We start from the raw sequence: 17,693 nt of genomic DNA on the forward strand, positions 1-17,693 counted from the left end.
AATATATGGAGCCATGATGGAGAGGCCCAAGGTTTGGCATGTGTCCTGTTGGTCCTCACCTCTGCCCTCTTCAGCATCTCCCACTTGTTGAGAATCTTCATGGCGTAGACCCGCTCCGTGTTCTTCATCTTCACCACGGCAACCTAAAACACAAACAAGCAGACCAGAGGGCGTTGAGAGACAAGTGGGTTTTGACAAATTCACGTTTTAAAAAGGGTGACAAATCATGCAGCTCGATCAAATAAAGAGGTCAGGGGAATTGAAGTCTGCACGCTTGTTTTCCTTCCTCCTTTTTATTTATTCATTTATTCACGCTTTCATCCTTCATGTTTACTGGTGGCCTAGTTTAGGTTCCTGTCCCCCTCTCCACTCCTCCTCCCCAGATTCTGAACCCACGTTCTACCTCACCTCTCCTCTCCTCTCCTCTCCTGTCCTGTCCTCTCCTCTCCTCTCCTCTCCAAGGACAGCTGTTGTCTAATTCATCATTGTTTTGATCTTTGTTGTCTCGCCATGCCAAGTTGTGACACCAACAGTGTGGGTAACACTGGCTGGGTGTTACATTGTTCCGGTGATGCAGAGTTAGCAATCATCCTCTCTGCCGAGCTGTCCAGAGGGCGATGGGGACACGCCAATGGAAATGAGGGGAGGATGACATGAGTGACTTGGGATGTTTGACATATTTTCCTCGTCGAGGATTATAGGAAACAACTGCCGTCCCTGGATTAGTCAGAAAATGACAGTCATTTAGTGTGTGTGTGTGTGTGTGTGTGTGTGTGTGTGTGTGTGTGTGTGTGTGTGTGTGTGTGTGTGTGTGTGTGTGTGTGTGTGTGTGTGTGTGTGTGCGTGCGTGCGTGCGTGTGCGTGCGTGTGCGTGTGCGTGTGGTGGGTTTAGTGGAAACAAGATGGTGGTGTGGGGGGAGAAAAAGCCTGAACTGCTGACACACAGACACACAAAAAAGTCCATGTAAGACGGTCTCTGGGACCATTTTGCCACACCCTGTTCAGACTAGTGTGTGTGTGTGTGTGTGTGTGTGTGTGTGTGTGTGTGTGTGTGTGTGTGTGTGTGTGTGTGTGTGTGTGTGTGTGTGTGTGTGTGTGTGTGTGTGTGTGTGTGTGTGTGTGTGTGTGTGTGTGTGTGTGTGTGTGTGTGTGTGTTAGGGCGGAGGGTATGACCGCATAATTGGTTCCCTAGATGTCGGCAGACGGGGAACTTGGCTATTTTCTGAGTTGATCACTGTGGCAACACTTTGACTTGAAAAGGAAGTCACTTAAATCCATAGACAAAGAGTAATGACTGGGCTGGATGTTGAACCACGTCCTTATGCGGCTGAGAAAGAGCTCTTCTGCATTTACATAAATTCCTATATGGCCCTATAAGGTCCTCAATGAACAGAAAGCAAAACAGTGTCATGAATCATTACTGCACAACATTGCTCTAATGCGTCCAATTCTCATAACCAGAGTTGTATAGTAACAAAGTAGTACAGTGCCTGTCCTTTATTGGAGTATTATTGTGTCCTTTTACATTCCTCTATTTCCTACTTACTTTTAATTCACTACATTTACAATCAGCTTAATACTTTTAGTCCCATACATTTTGTATGTACTGAAGTAAGTAGTTTATGAAAAGTAAAGCACGAGTAAGTTAACCTGGAGGCTGTGGTTCACCTGTTTATGTGACAGCCCTTTGCCTTCATGAGAATGATGCATCTGGGTTGTTCCATCATCAAGTTTGTAATTAGGCATTAGAAAGGCACCTTAGCCCACTGAGCCACGATGGCCCAGGGATATGGACTTTGCATCCAACAAAGTAAATGGAGATTGATGCAATCAACGCATCCCGAATTGACCCCTTTCTGGCATAACCCTATTGTCACCAAAATAGTAATGATCATGTCTTAATCTGTTACTTAAGACTCTTGGTAAATGGCAATGATGTTATGATGCAGTGGCCTTTCCAGCAAATGGTAAATGTGGTGGTTTGAGATGACTCATGAGCTCTCCGTCTGCACCTGCCGTCTGACGGCATCTTGTCTATTGACACAACTGAGGCCAAGCATGCAGCTCGGGGATGTTTAGTTTCGCTATTCAAACTATTTCATGAACGTTTCTCAAAAAAACAACAACAATAGTTTCAGCTGGGGTAGGGTGGCGGTGAAATGCCTCCACTTGTTTTTCTGCAATGCCTCAGTGCTGAATATGATCTTCAGGAACTATGAGTGCTGTGTGTTTGAGCACTGTCTGCCTCACTTGCTGTGGTGTTTATTGACTTGGCACAATCTGCGCGTGCGCACGCACGCACGCACACATGTGCGCACGCACACACGCACACACACACATACACACACACGGCTGGCGTACTCTGGGTTGTGTACTCTGGGTTGTGTACTCTGGGTTGTGTACTCTGGGTTGTGTACTCTGGGTTCTGCTTGTGTGTTTACTGAAAGTAACAGACGGCACAGGCCCCAAAAAACACTCACAAAAGTGTGCACATGTGCTGACGCACACATGCACACATGTGCACCTGGCTGGCTGGCTGGCTGGCCCTGCGTGTGCTGCCTCAGCAGTCATCCTTAGGCCTGGGCCAGGGCTTGGCCTCCGGGTGTGTAAAAAAAAAAAATACAGCACACCGCCGCCCACACTTACACACACAAGCAACTGCACAAGAGTTAGAGTGGCGCATCTTAAACAAGACCAAGGAACAGGGCTCTCCAGCTATCCCACTCCCATTTTCTCATCGTCTCTCCTTTATCTCTCTTTTTCACCACCTCTGTCTCTCGCTCTCTCCGTTCATCTCTCTCTCTCTGTGTCTCTCTCTCTCTCTCTCTCTGTGTCTCTCTCTCTCTCTCTGTGTGTCTCTCTCCGCGTCATAGAAAGTTGAAAGGATTTCAACTTCAAACTGTCGCTCTCATCGCGCAAATCGCCTCTAGTCTCCAGAATTGCTTTTGTCGCGCGACTCAATACAAAGTCAATTACTTGCGTTGCTCGCCTTGCTCTTGTCGCGGTAGGTGTATTTGAGCGGTCTCTCTCTCTCGCTCTGTCTCCCTCTCTCTCTCTCTCTGTCCCTCTCTCTCTCTCTCTGTCTCTCTCTCTGTCTCTCTCTCTCTCTCTCTCTGTGTCTCTCTCTCTGTCTCTGTCTGTCTGTCTGTCTGTCTGTCTGTCTGTCTGTCTGTCTGTCTGTCTGTCTGTCTGTCTGTCTGTCTGTCTGTCTGTCTGTCTGTCTCTGTCTCTCTGTCTCTCTCTCTCTCTCTCTCACACACACACACTTTTTCCTTATCAGGCCGCCTGCTAACCACACCAGATAACTGACCTCATTACAAAAACAAACCGAGCCCTCTCAGCTCAGAATCTTCTGATTTGTTCCCTCCCTGTGTGTGTGCTTGCGCGCGCGTGTGTGTGTGTGTGTGTGTGTGTCGTCCTCTTTTCCTCCTCTCCTTTTTTAGACACGGATTTCGCCAGCCACAGTCAGCCTGACCTGATTCTGCAGCGGGAGGTTCACGGATTGCGGGGACTAGCCAGGGGTCCCTTAACATACGAACACACACACAAGCACACACACATACACACAATCTCTGCTTTTCTTCCAGATAAATACTTAGCCACAAAAACATGTAAACAAACTGCATTGTTCATGTAAACATAACTCACAATTAGGGGTGGGCGATATGACGATATTATATCGTGAATCGCGATATTGAGTAAAATATCGTCTCGAATCTGCCAAAGTGGACAAATCGTATAGATCGTCTTGCACTGAAGATGTTTATTATCAGTATCAGAGTGACGTTTTCTCACTTGTGTTGTTGTCTTCACTTTATTCTTTACATTATTGTATTCCAATTGTACACTTTATGAGAGTATCATCAGTGTGTTAACATTTTATTGACTGCAAATTACAAATTGCAAGTATATGAAAGTTTTTTTTGTTGTTTTTATTTTTTTGGATGGAAGATCGTGATAAAATATCGAAATCGTGATTTCATGTTAAAAAATCGTGATACAACATTTTTGCCATATCGCCCACCCCTACTCACAATGTATACATCCATCCACACACTCATCCACAGACTTGGTCTTTTCTGTCCCTACATCCAAATGCATCCAAGAACATGTAAACAAATACAGTAGCCTACACCAACACAAGCACCAACATTTCAACATAAAAGGCAACGGCTAAGACATGCAGCCATTAATCCATTGACTGCCCAGCCAACCCGTCTGATCTGTAGCACGCACGCACAGCCTCAGCTGTCGTTACCGTCTGGAGGTGAACATGCTACATGCATGTGCTCAGCAACTGTGCAGTGCTGTGCAGAGCGAGGCCAAAGTGTATGTCTGCCTCCCCTCGAGACGAGACACAATCGCTCAGAATTGAACGTGAATCGAAAGAGAGTGCAAAGGTCAATGCAACCATGTTAAACAGTACCCTTATGTACACACACACAGGGTGCAGCAACACATGATCAGCCGGAAGTCATTCACTGTCACAAGGAACATCAGGGTGCGTGTGTGCGTGCGTGCGTGGTGGAGATTATATAGACTATATTATATACATTATATAGACTTATGCTGGATTCATGGAGGTCAGGTAGGGTATTTCAGTCAGGCAAAGTTCAATAATACCTTCACAAAAAACATGGGCAAGGTGTAGGGAAGAGGAAGCCAATTCCGTATAAAAGCCAGAGGTGACGGGATGGGACACGACGAGGCGCCAAAACACCACTGTCCGTCCATCTGTCTGTCTTTCTGTCTTCCTGTCTGCCTGCCTGGCTACCTAGAGCTGTATTGCCACCACGGGTCTGCCGCCCTGGCTGCTTGTATGGAACTTGATCCCTTAGTGTAGTGGTGTGGCGTGCAGACTTCCAGACACGCTGAGATATAAATAAATACTACACACTTTGAAGACACTTTAAAAAACATTTTGCCATTCAAGCAATGCAGCCAACCTTGCAAGGGCTTCGAAACTTTCAATAAAATAATGATACAACATTAGATCACTAATTAATCACTAATTAAACACTAGATATTGATCTATGGTGTAGTAGTGTGGAGCGTGGGTTTCCAGACACAAGGAGATGTACATTTGATGGAGTGTCAAAACTCAAAATGATAGTGAATTGTGTCCTTTTTGCTATACGAACAATGAAGACTACCCGAAATGGCAAAAAAGGGATTTTATCAACAATGACAAATAGAAATGAAAAAGGAAGTATTCATGCATGTTGCAGTGTTAAACTCATGCAAACATACTGAACATCACCTAAGGCAGGGGTGAGGAACCATTTTCATTCGAAGGGCCACTTCAAATTCATCCGAGGGCCGTACTATGAACACAAACCAGGATTTTCCCCTTCACTTTAGGCCTATATTGAAGGCAGCCATCTTTTAAACAAGCGCCACCTTCTCTAGGTTCCCTGAGTATAACGTAATTGTATTGCAAACAGCCCTCCAGACATGGGTTCCCCACCCCTGACCTAAGGCCTCACGTGAACACACAGGACGTGCAGTTGTACCCACACCACCACTAGTGCATGCGCTAATAGTAGACTATAGTAGAATAGTAGCATGTCCTCAAAGGAGGCAAGGAAGATTACGGTTGGGTCAAGACTCTACTGTAGCACTATTCTACACTGGAGTACTAATAGGGGTGTGCAAAACAAATCATGCATTGAAATACCTCTTTTCATGATATAACTTACTGCATCGATTCATGACAATGTATCGCGATTCTTATTTTCACAATATAGTGCATCGATTCATGACAACTGATTATTTAATAATAATAAAATTGAACTTGGCACTGGTAACATTGTGATGGAAGCTCTCTCCCAGAAACTAAAATGCTTAAATAAATTACATTGACGTTTGAATGCTACACAGCAACTGACAAATAAGCTGTATTTTTACACATTTACTGAAGCATATATATCGCAAAGTGCCGCCGCCGCGGTAGTACATGAATAGCGATGCATCATAATAGAATCGCATCATGACATGTGTATCGTGATGTACATTGAATCGTGAACCCTTTGTAAATACCCAGCCTGAACTACTACTATCAAGGACACTTTTAGCTTTTGGTTTGGAAGACCCAGGTTGTGCCCTCACACCACCCTTATGCATGCCATGCTACCTGACAGCACTGATAGGGGAGAGTATGGCTGTGTCTGGGGCCAGAGTCAAATGAGGCAGCCAGCTCTCTTCTGGGTTTCCCAAAAACCCTTCACTGTGAAGCCACCATGACAGCCACCTACCACTTTAACTAGTGAATCCCAAGAGAAAATAATGATTTTGTATTGTGATTGTGAATATAATTCCTACAGTTGTTTTACCAAAACATTGTACAAGACGTTTATTTCGGGATGTTTTCTTATCATATTTCACACGAAACTGATTGCAAAGCGTAGCCTTTCCAACCAGTCACAAGTCCCGGACACCGGCTTTGCTGCAGCCCTCTGCTGCGGCAGGACTAATTGCCTGCGACGGGCGCCGCCAAGCTCACTGCCCCCTGGCACTGGGCGTGCCATGGCAACAGACATCTGTGTCACCCGGATGAGTGAGGGTGATTGGCCTGCCTCCTTTCCTCTACGTCGTCAGCGGAGGCAATTTCAAAATTCAAAATGGGGCAAAAATCCAAAATCTGGGAAGAAGCCGAGGCCGAACTCAATATTTATTATTGTGTATTGAAATTGTGCATGTACGCTCGCACTTGCCTGAAATACTTAAACACATAAACCTATGCCAAATTTCACAAACCTTTATCCCTCTACAATGCCACTGGTAGGAAGAAGTCTGATGGATCAGCCAGTTTTAAACATGCTACATATATTGAGGCAATGAGATGCACCTAGAACAAGCTGAATGTCTTTAACATGTTGTAAACACACAAACATTCTAAAAATGCTACAGATGCTAAATGCTCCACTCCCAACGAGGCCTGCATACAGGCTATGAAACATTATGCTACATTTGTCTTATCTGATACAGACGCTGGCGAGGTTTGGTAAACAGTGAGCCTTTGCCATTCCCTTATCACAGCCATCACAAATGCTGTGCCAACACCCCAACCACAAACTCCCACTCACAAACATACATCTCTCTTTTGATATCTACCCCTTTCCCTCTCGCTCTCTCCCTCCCTCTCTCTGTGTCTGATTGTTGCTGCGCCCCGCATCACTCTCTCGCTTATCTCTCCTGTGCCAGGGGAAGTCAAAGCCAGCGTTTTGTCATAGTTGTCAGCACGCTTTTTGTTTCCTCCTACCACAAGCAGGTAAGGGTTTCTCTCCTCCATCCACCCACACTCGCTATCTTCCACCCCTTTTCCATTTCCCTTCTTTCATCCTCCTCTTCTTCTGAGCATCCATCATACTCTCTTCCCACCCATTCTCTCCTTCATTCTCTTCCTTTGGTGAAATTGTCGAGCTTGGCAAGGCCAGCTGTTTTTAATGATGATTTACGTGCCATCGTTCATGATGCAAACAGGATCATGATTTTTTTCTTGCCGTGTTTGAAAGGCCCATAACAATGTGTAACAATACAGAGCAGAGCAATAAATCTGTGAACGTGCAAAACCAAATAACACATTAACGCGCTAAATAGATTCGGGACACAAAAGGAAGTTGTGCGTGTGTGACTGTGTGTGTGTGTGTACAGTTCTATTTCAGAAGTCACACAAAAAGTGTCCACGCCCAACGCCACACCACCTCCATCAACCACCAGAGGAAGTGCCTAAAATGCCGGAGAACCAGCACCCCCTTTCGCCTGATCTTAACAACAACAAAAAAACAGCCCCTACCTTCCTTCTCCCAATACCCCCCTTTTTGTAACAACATGGCGGCTGCCATCCATCATAAACAGGAAATGCGCGGAGCAGACTTATCTGAAAGCACATCCTGTGAGGCTAAAGCCACAGGAAAAGGCTGGGGAGGAGATAGAGCAGTAGGAGGAGGAGGAAGGGGAGGAGGAGAAGGAGGGGGAGGAGTAAGAAGATGGGGAGGAGGAAGAGGAGGAAGAAGATATAAAGGAGGAGGAGGAGGAGGAGGAGGAAGAGGAGGAGAAAGAGAAAGAAGAGGGGGGAGGAGAGGAGGAGGAAGAGGAAGGGGGGAGATGAGGAGGAGGAGGAGAAAGAGAAAGAAGAGGGGGGGGAAGAGGAGGAGGAAGAGGAAGGGGGGAGATGAGGAGGAGGAAGAGGAGGAGGAGGAGGAAGAGGAGGAGGTGTCAACCAAGTGTAATGTAATAATAATGGAAGGAGGATGATGAAAAGGAGAGGCCCAGACGAAGGGCCTGCAAACAGGGCAGGACAAAGCATCAAAACAGAGTGGAGGTGGAGGCATCTGGACAAAGGCCGACATACACCCTACATGCTAACTGCAAACACCCTACATGCTGGGTCATTCCATGTCAATTCACATGATTCCCTAGAATCTCCCCAGGTGACCCTCTCCGATTTAACCGATATCTCACATACAGGTACCTTTTGATGTCAATTGAAAGAATACCAAGTATTAGCACCCTACGTCTAACGGTTGCGGAGATGAAGCCCTCCAAAGTTGGGGTGCCATGCCCACTTTTCAAGCCTGTGAATTGCATACAAAATTTACAAGCAGAGTTTGAAGGAAGATACCGGCCTAAAAATCACCATGGCCCCTCAATATGACCCTGTCTACCAGATAATGTACTTACAAATAGCACGCCTTGATTATTTTTGGCTATATTAAGCCTTAAAAACTGAGTTTGTGGAAAACGTGAAGAAGAGTCTTGCCATTTTGGGGTTCCAGATCTTGGGAACTATGTATGCTTTGGGAGTTATAATTGATTTTCCATCATATTTGGGAACTGTGCAGTGTATTCCAAAAAAAATCAGGGCGCTCAGACTTTAAATGATAGAATCGGAGGGACTCATAAACAGCTTTTGAACAAAATGACCTTACAGTACCCTCTACTTCAGGCCTCAAATTAACCATGTGGGCACTTGATGACAGGAACCCCCTTTTAACCCCATGTACAGTAGCACTGTATCATACATTCAAGCTTGGAAAAACTTTGTTTTTCAAAGTTTTTCGTATTAATCTTGGCCTTCAAAGTATATGTTTTTCTCTATATCTTATCACAGTGTCTGTTTTGTCTGCTGCCATCTGCTGGTCTAAAAAAGCAACAACAGCGTAATGTAAGAAAACAAAAGGGGCTGGAAAATCTTGCCCATAATATACCAAAAAAGCACTGTAATTATACAGTATATTGCTATATACTAATTATGATGCTATATACTAAGCATGATGAATATTTCTAGTTTAAATTTCCTAAGTGTGACTGCTTAATGCTCAATCATGATGCCAATCCCAATATGGCCTCGACCCTGCACTACATTTCTACCATGGGGAGTGGGGGTGTCCTGGTAGAAATGTAATCATGATTGAGCATTCTGCGTAATGCTTGTTAAAATCATAATTAATATATAGCAATATACTGTAGAATTGAAGTCCTTTATTGGTAGCCTAGCGAGCTTAACCCCTAGGGGCGTCTAGATTTCTAGGCTACTTTATTGGTAAATTATGGCCAAGATTTTCCAGACCCTTTTGCTTCCTTACATTATGCTGTTGTTACGTTTTTTTGACCAGCAGATGGCAGCAGACAAAACAGACACTGTGATAAGACATAGACAAAAACATAAACTTTGAAGGCCAAGATTAATATGAAGAACTTTGAAAAACAAAGTTTTTCCAAGCTTGAATGTTTGATACAGTGCTACTGTACATGGGGTTAAAAGGGCGTTCCAGTTATCAAGTGCCCACATGGTTAATTTGAGACCTGAAGTAGAGGGTACCATGAGGTCATTTTTTCCAAAAGCTGTTTTTGAGTCCCTCCAATTCCATCATTAAAAAGTCTGAGTGGCCTAATTTTTTTGGAATACACTGTACAGTTCCCGAATCTGATGGAAAATCAATTATAACTCCCAAAGCACATAGTTTCCAAGATCTGGATTGAACCCCAAAATGGCAAGACTCTTCAACACGCTTTTCACAAATTCAGTTTTTAAGGCTTAATATAGCCAAACATAATCAAGGCATGCTATTTGTGAGTACATCATCTGGTAGACAGGGTCATATTGAGGGGCCATGGTGATGTTTAGGCCTGTATCTTCCTTCAAACTAAAGCCAGAGGTGTCAAAATCTGCTTGTAAATTTTGTATGCAATTCACAGGCTTGAAAAGTGGGCATGGCACCCCAACTTTGGAGGGCTTCATCTCCGCAACCGTTAGACGTAGGGTGCTAATACTTGGTATTCTTTCAGTTGACATCAAAAGGTACCTGTATGTGAGATATCGGGTAAATCGGAGAGGGTCATGTGGGGAAGGCGTGTGAATTGACATGGAATGACCCTGCAACAAACAAGCTAGAACACACTCCAAATGGAGTGCTTCCAAAGAGGGGGTGTGAAGACTCCCTCCCTGTATTAGATCGAACACAGAGATTCAGCAACCACTTGCGCCAGCCACTCACTGGTCAACAGTCGGCAGAAGACGGTCTTCTGAAGCAAAACGCCCTTCCCCTGCACTGCCAGGAATGTGCTTCATGACAGAGGTGAATGAGGATAGAGCTAGGTGTGTGTGTATGCGTGTGTGTGTGTGTGTGTGTGCCTATTTTCGTCACGGTCGCTCCTCAGAGAGGCAGCTCATTTCCTGAGCCTTTTCCCGGAAGCTGTCCTGTCCGGGTCTCCTTCCTGTAGCACAGGCCACAGCCACGGCAACAATAGATCCCCGGCGGCAACAAAAAGTTGTAATAGAATTCAGCAACAGCTCCTAGCAACAAGACCCGGCAATAGAAGCCGGCCTCAGAATGCTGCGACAGTACTCTGAGACTGCTCCTAGCGAAAAAGACCCGGCAACGGAAAGTTGTGGTAGAACTCAGCAACAGGCCCTGGAAATAAAATGTGACTACAGGCTCTGCTAACAGAACCCATGTTGCCACATGTTCAGGCTTGGGCCCAAAACTGCTTACTTAATAACTTGTATGCAGAGGTCACAGCACAAGTACACACACGCACAAGCTTGCACGCACACCGAAACAAGGTTATGAACTAAAGACCACGTGTAAAAAAAAAATATATATATATATAGTATGTGGTACAAGGCACTCAGGTCAGGTGTATTATTCGTATTACTTTGTCAGCATTTACTGGCACTTTTGTTATTGCTGAGGCAGTTTCCCCATGTTGCCGTTTTATTTTAGGGGAAATTGAAGACTGTGTATGCCTGTGTGCATGTTTGTGAAGTGGTTTCGTGTGGTTTTATTTTTGAAAGGACAGTGTGCACTGACAGGAAATAAGTGAGAGAGAGAGAGAGAGAGAGAGAGAGAGAGAGAGAGAGAGAGAGAGAGAGAGAGAGAGAGAGAGAGAGAGAGAGAGAGAGAGAGAGAGAGAGAGAGAGAGAGCTGGAGCTGAGGACTGAAGAGAATATACCACCACACCACAGAACCGGTTCAAGTCCTAGGTCTCAGTAAAATGGTCACACACACACACCTACCCACATTAGCCACAACTAGCCCCCCTGAGGTCTGACTGACACCATCAATCCAGGATGTGGAAAGGAGCGTAGTGGTAGTGCATTATAGAGTCCGGCTCAGGGAAGGTTCATCAAACTCAATCTGACATTTAGTCAGATTTATCTCTGGGTCACGCTGAAACGAAGCCAGAGAAGGCCCTGTTTCCATATCAAAGTAATTTAGAGCAGAATCAACAATAATGTTGAAGAGATATCAGAGAGAGAGAGAGAGAGAGAGAGAGAGAGAGAGAGAGAGAGAGAGAGAGAGAGAGAGAGAGAGAGAGAGAGAGAGAGAGAGAGAGAGAGAGAGAGAGAGAGAGAGAGAGAGAGAGAGAGAGAAAGAGAGAGAGAAAGAGAAAGAGAAAGAGTCAGAAATGGAGACTTGTGTAAACAAACGTCTCCCGCGTTCTTGCCCAGATCCTCGGACCGTCTGACAAATGTGGTGCGAAATGCTCCAGCCTGATGAATGCCTGTGGGTTTAGGATACCACTGTGTGAACACACTACAGAGAGAGGCTTTGGATGTCATAAATCAATACCTTCACTCACACACACTGGAGAGGCTGCTGGAGAGGGTCTAGATCCCATACAAGAATACTCCCAGGTACAGACACGGACACTGGGACACACACACGGACACACGGACACTGGGACACTGGGACACACACACAGACACACACAGAGAGTGTGGGCCAATGGAGTGCTGTAACCTTGCAATTGGGTTTATCAGACAGACTGTAATCTGACTGCTCAACATAGAGGCTCTCCACCCACACCAGGGGCCTCATTTATCAAGCGTTCTTAGGCACAGATCTGTGCGTAGCGTGCGATCATTCCTGAGCAAAGTATGGGATTTATGAACATGTACTTGAACGTATAAATGTGCCTAAATCTACGCACACCTCAGACCATGCGTGCGAGTGGAAGAAACACAAAATTGCAAATAATATTGACCGTGCAAGGTACAGTTTGCTTTGAATGACAACGGAGAGTGACAGCGTGCTATTTTACAGTGTTTTCATCCATGTGTGTCTCCTTTTACTTATTATGAAACACTGTCCTCCTCCTGTCGAAAGCACCTCCACTTCTGCCGTGGAAATGTTTTTATCTCCGCACTTCCCGCCAGCGCTTCGACTGGCGCGTGTGTCCACATGTGTTCATGTGTGTCCAAACAGGGTGGCGACTTCGAATTAACATGGCATTTGAATATATTTTAATACCATATATGGTTACTTGGAGGCGTTTCGGGATGCAAATTACCCCGAATGCGCGCGTGCACAGTGATTTGGAAGGTGTGGGATTTATCATGCAGACGTGTGCGTAGGAGCAGCCAACGCACGTTTGATAAATTCCGATTCTTCTGTACTTGCGAACATTCTAAATTTCACTCGTAAGACACAATTTAGAAGACATTCTACGAACGGATGATAAATGCAGCATCAAAACACATACACATAGCCCTGCGTACGGCACTGGGTTACTACGGCGGCAACACAGGTTCGATTCCGATTCGATTCCAGCCTGGCTCATTTGCCCATCCATCCCTGTCTGTCTCTCCCCACTCCCGTTTCTCCTACACTGTCTAAGAAAAATTTAAGGCAAAAAACTCACACATATACGCACCACACACACACACCAACTTCACACACTTGACGCACATTTGCACCATGCATACACACACACACACATCCCACAGAATTTCCAGAGGTGGTTCTTGTGTCTATTGCTGGGAAATAACGTTCATCTGAGAGTTATAGAGTGTTATTTTTACTCCAAAGCCGAGTCTTTTACTGAGTTGCTACACAATCCACAGGCTAATTAAAAGCTAAATGGCTAAAGAAATCTAACATACTAGTTAATGTCAAAAACCACGGGTTAAAAATTCCTGCTCTCTGACATTGGCATTATTTATGAAATGTCGGCATGACGGAAATGTGTATTTTCACATTCCAGATTTAGAGGATGGTGAGCCAGCACAGCACTTACAAATGCCTGAAGGCAAGAGGGAAAACATTCAAGGAAAGGCTAATTGCAAGGGTGTATCTGAAAATATCTGTAAGGGCAGAGAGAGAGAGAGAGAGAGAGAGAGAGAGAGAGAGAGAGAGAGAGAGAGAGAGAGAGAGAGAGAGAGAGAGAGAGAGAGAGAGACAGAAAGAGAGAGCGAGCGAGCGAGCGAATGAGGGAGAGAGACAGAGACAGAAACAGAGAGAGAGAGAGAGAGAGAGAGAGAGGTACATGTATACAAGTATGATGGATAGACAGAAAGAAAGATATAGAGCCAGAAAGAAAGATAGACAGCCAGAAATAGACATAGAGATAGAGAGATAGACAGAGGGGGAGAGCGAAAGAGAGCACTGATGTGTTTTCCTCTGGGGTGGTTTGTATAAAACGTTTCGCTGGTGAGGGCCAAAGCAAACTCTAGGTCTCACTGAAAAAAAGCTTTGAGCAGAAGAGAGGAGAGGAAAGGAGACGAGAGCAGACGAGAGCAGACGAGAGGAGAGCAGAGAGGCAGCGTGGCACTGGTGTGTTTCCATTGGTGGAGAGGAGGGTTGGGGTGGGGGTGCTTTTGCGGTTGGTGCAGGCCAGTTCAAGGTGAACCTGATAACGGGTCTGAGTGGATCAGAGGTGGCTGCAAAGTTATGGCAGGGAACTAGGAGTGAAACACGCACATGCACACACACGCATACCTCATCCTTCACACAAAGACTTATAAGCCTTGATGCACACACAGCCCAATACGCAAACATAGGGGCTGAAGTACAGAGACGCAGACACCCCCTACACAGGCACTCACAGCAATAACGACGAGTGAGCAGAAGAAGTGTGTGAGCGAGAAAAGGCAAGGGTGGACAGATGGACAGAGGAAGTGATAAAAAAGTGAGCAACAGGGAATACAATGTGTCTGCTCTGTGAAAAACAGCTTGGGGCCGTGAAAATACAATATGAGGGATGGACTATGGGCTAAGATACAGGCCTGTGTGCACTGTACATGAAAGCATTGGGTAAATGTGCTTAAATATTCATCTCTCGTGCAAAAATACCCCCAACTACACTACACCTCCCTGTATATTTCCATCACCACAGTGTCTAAGATTATCGGTTAGAGTTTGCACGGGAATTTGTGTGTTGGACAGAATGTCGGTAGAAACAAAAGGCAGGGGGGCTTTTGTAAGGGCTATTGAGAAGATGATGGGGAGATTAATGGGAGCGCATCCCTCGAAAATATTTCCTTGGGCTTGACTGACGCACTTAGATAGCCGAAGATATCCGAAACTTCAGCAGACGTGCACTGCGGGGGTGCTTTCCAGATTGTTTGAGAGCGATGGGGGGGCGGAGAAGAGCCAAGCCACTATGTTTTGAAGAACACAGGAGAAAACAGGAGGAGAACACTTGGCTGACACCTTCATCCAAAGCGGCTTAGTAACTGACAGGGTACTGGTTACGGTCCTTGAAGCAGTATGGCCTTAGGTGACTTGATCAAGGGCAACACTGGAGTGAGGTAGAGCGAGGGAGGGTGGGATTCGAACCCACAACCATCTGACCTAAAGCCGATCTGGGTCATTTCACGTGAAATCAGACGCTTTGGGACCCGACCGATCCGGATTTCAATCATACTTGGTGTGCCTTTTTAGTAGCAAGGTAGCACCCCAGAACTGCATTGGTTTGAATCTGACACTAATATTAAGGGAGAAACAGACTAGGAAAGGTTCACATTTTAGGGTAGGACACTATACATTCAGCCTTGAATATATCAGTCAGTGTTAGTCACAAAAAGATGCCTGTGGTATTGTTTGAAAGCTCTTTTCTGGCTCTACATATTACACAATCAGCTTGGAATACAACAACTATTAGAATATGAATTATGATAAATTGAAAAATTAAAAATTGAATATCTAAAAAAACTATATTTTAAAATGGCCAGTTCCTTGTCCAAACGTAGCCAGCAATGTCATTAGCAACACCTCAAATGCTGATGTTCGGTTCTTTATTCATTTCAGAGAGAATTTGACTCACAAATATGGCATCATACAGACCACTTACTAATAATATGGTAATACCATAGTAGCATTACATGACAAAACAAAAACAAAACAAAAATGGTCGGTTTCCATGGTCCCAGGTTTCAGAAACTAAGGCAGATGTCCATTTATACACACCAAATGATGATATGTGAATGTTTGAACATTCCTTCTCTGTGTACCTGTGTCATCTTCCCTTTACCGTACTTTAAAGAGATAATCAATGGCTACACTCTCATTTTGTACTCTACCAGTGCATTTGAAGCAGCAGCTGTGTCTTTTGTAGATAATGTATAAGTACGTCCCGTTGCAGTTAGGTTCCACTACCAGAAGCACATCCTGATGATCCATGACAAGTCTATCTGGTCTGAAGGGAAAAGTGAAGGATGGAGATGGTCCATGAGGATGCAGGAAGTTCAGTTTCACCTCTCCAGTGCTCAGCATACATTCCTCAACACATGCTAGCCACCAGTTGCCATCATATACAGCTACAACATACCCTTTGATGCTTGAAAATGTAACACATTCCTTTACTGAGCTCACTCTTTCAACTCCTTCTCTGAATGCGGAAAATGGCCTAATGTCCATTGACAATGGGCAGAAGCTGTGTAGTTTTTGAGTACTTGGAATAGTTCTTGCAGATTCAAACCTCTTCAACAGGTTCTCAGCTTCATGATGGTGCATCTCTCTCAAGAACATCCATTGCCAGTTTGCCACAACAGAGATGTACCATCATGAAGCTGAGAACCTGTTGAAAAGGTTGGAATCTGCAAGAACTATTGCAGGTACTCAAAAACTACACAGCTTCTGCCCATTGTCAATGGACACAGTGGAAGTTAGGCCATTTTCAGCATTCAGAGAAGGCAGAGTTGAAAGAGTGAGCTCAGTAAAGGAATGTGTTACATTTTCAAGCATCAAAGGGTATGTTGTAGCTGTATATGATGGCAACTGGTGGCTAGCATGTGTTGAGGAATGTATGCCGAGCACTGGAGAGGTGAAACTGAACTTCTTGCATCCTCATGGACCATCTCCATCCTTTACTTTTCCCTTCAGACCAGATAGACTTGTCATGGATCATCAGGATGTGCTTCTGGTAGTGGAACCTATAACTGCAACGGGACGTACTTATACATTATCTACAAAAGACACAGCTGCTGCTTCAAATGCACTGGTAGAGTACAAAATGAGAGTGTAGCCATTGATTATCTCTTTAAAGTACGGTAAAGGGAAGATGGCACAGGTACACAGAGAAGGAATGTTCAAACATTCACGTATCATCATTTGGTGTGTATAAATGGACATCTGCCTTAGTTTCTGAAACCTGGGACCATGGAAACTGACCATTTTTGTTTTGTTTTTGTTTTGTCATGTGATGCTACTATGGTATTACCATATTATTAGTAAGTGGTCTGTATGATGCCATATTTGTGAGTCAAATTCTCCCTGAAATGAATAAAGAACCGAACACCAGAATTTGAGGTGTTGCTAATGACATTGCCGGCTACGTTTGGACAAGGAACTGGCCATTTTAAAATATAGTTTTTTTAGATTTTAAATTTTTCAATTTATCATAATTCATATTCTGAGAGTTGTTGTATTCCAAGCTGATTGTGTAATATGTAGAGCCAGAAAAGAGCTTTCAAACAATACCACAGGCATCTTTTTGTGACTAACACTGACTGATATATTCAAGGCTGAATGTATAGTGTCCTACCCTCACATGTGAACCTTTCCTAGTCTGTTTCTCCCTTAATATTAGTGTCAGATTCAAACCAATGCAGTTCTGGGGTGCTACCTTGCTACTAAAAAGGCACACCAAGTATGATTGAAATCCGGGTCGGTCGGGTCCCAAAGTGTCTGATTTCACGTGAAATGACCCATCTTCCTTATTAACCATTAGGCCACAGCTGCCCAATACAGCCTTAGACATTCAAGAGATGCAGAGTGAACGTTATGTGTATACAACACAGCGGGACAGAAGGGCAAAAAGTTAGAAATAGACATAGACAGGTACTGTAGCTACATCAGCTAGCGGTGCCAGGTGAGGCAAAATGTCCATCTATTTGTACAGTGAGAAAAGCAGAGTTCCAGCAATTGTATGTGTTTGCCTGTTTTGCGTCTGCATGTGTGTGTGTG

At 44.7% G+C, this 17,693-nt stretch overlaps 1 protein-coding gene across 6 annotated transcripts in view; it reads right to left on the reverse strand.

Moving 5' to 3' along the window:
- Positions 1-17,693, reverse strand: part of cdc42bpb (CDC42 binding protein kinase beta (DMPK-like)) — a 118,168-nt gene that overhangs the window by 63,608 nt on the left and 36,867 nt on the right. For all 6 annotated transcript variants that reach the window (XM_063223042.1, XM_063223040.1, XM_063223041.1 and 3 more), the window contains exon 3: positions 60-143. In XM_063223042.1, coding sequence (XP_063079112.1) covers positions 60-143 — 84 coding nt within the window. The remainder of the gene's footprint in view (positions 1-59; positions 144-17,693) is intronic.

This window comes from Engraulis encrasicolus, chromosome 18 (assembly GCF_034702125.1).
Source record: "Engraulis encrasicolus isolate BLACKSEA-1 chromosome 18, IST_EnEncr_1.0, whole genome shotgun sequence".
Lineage (NCBI taxonomy): Eukaryota > Metazoa > Chordata > Actinopteri > Clupeiformes > Engraulidae > Engraulis > Engraulis encrasicolus.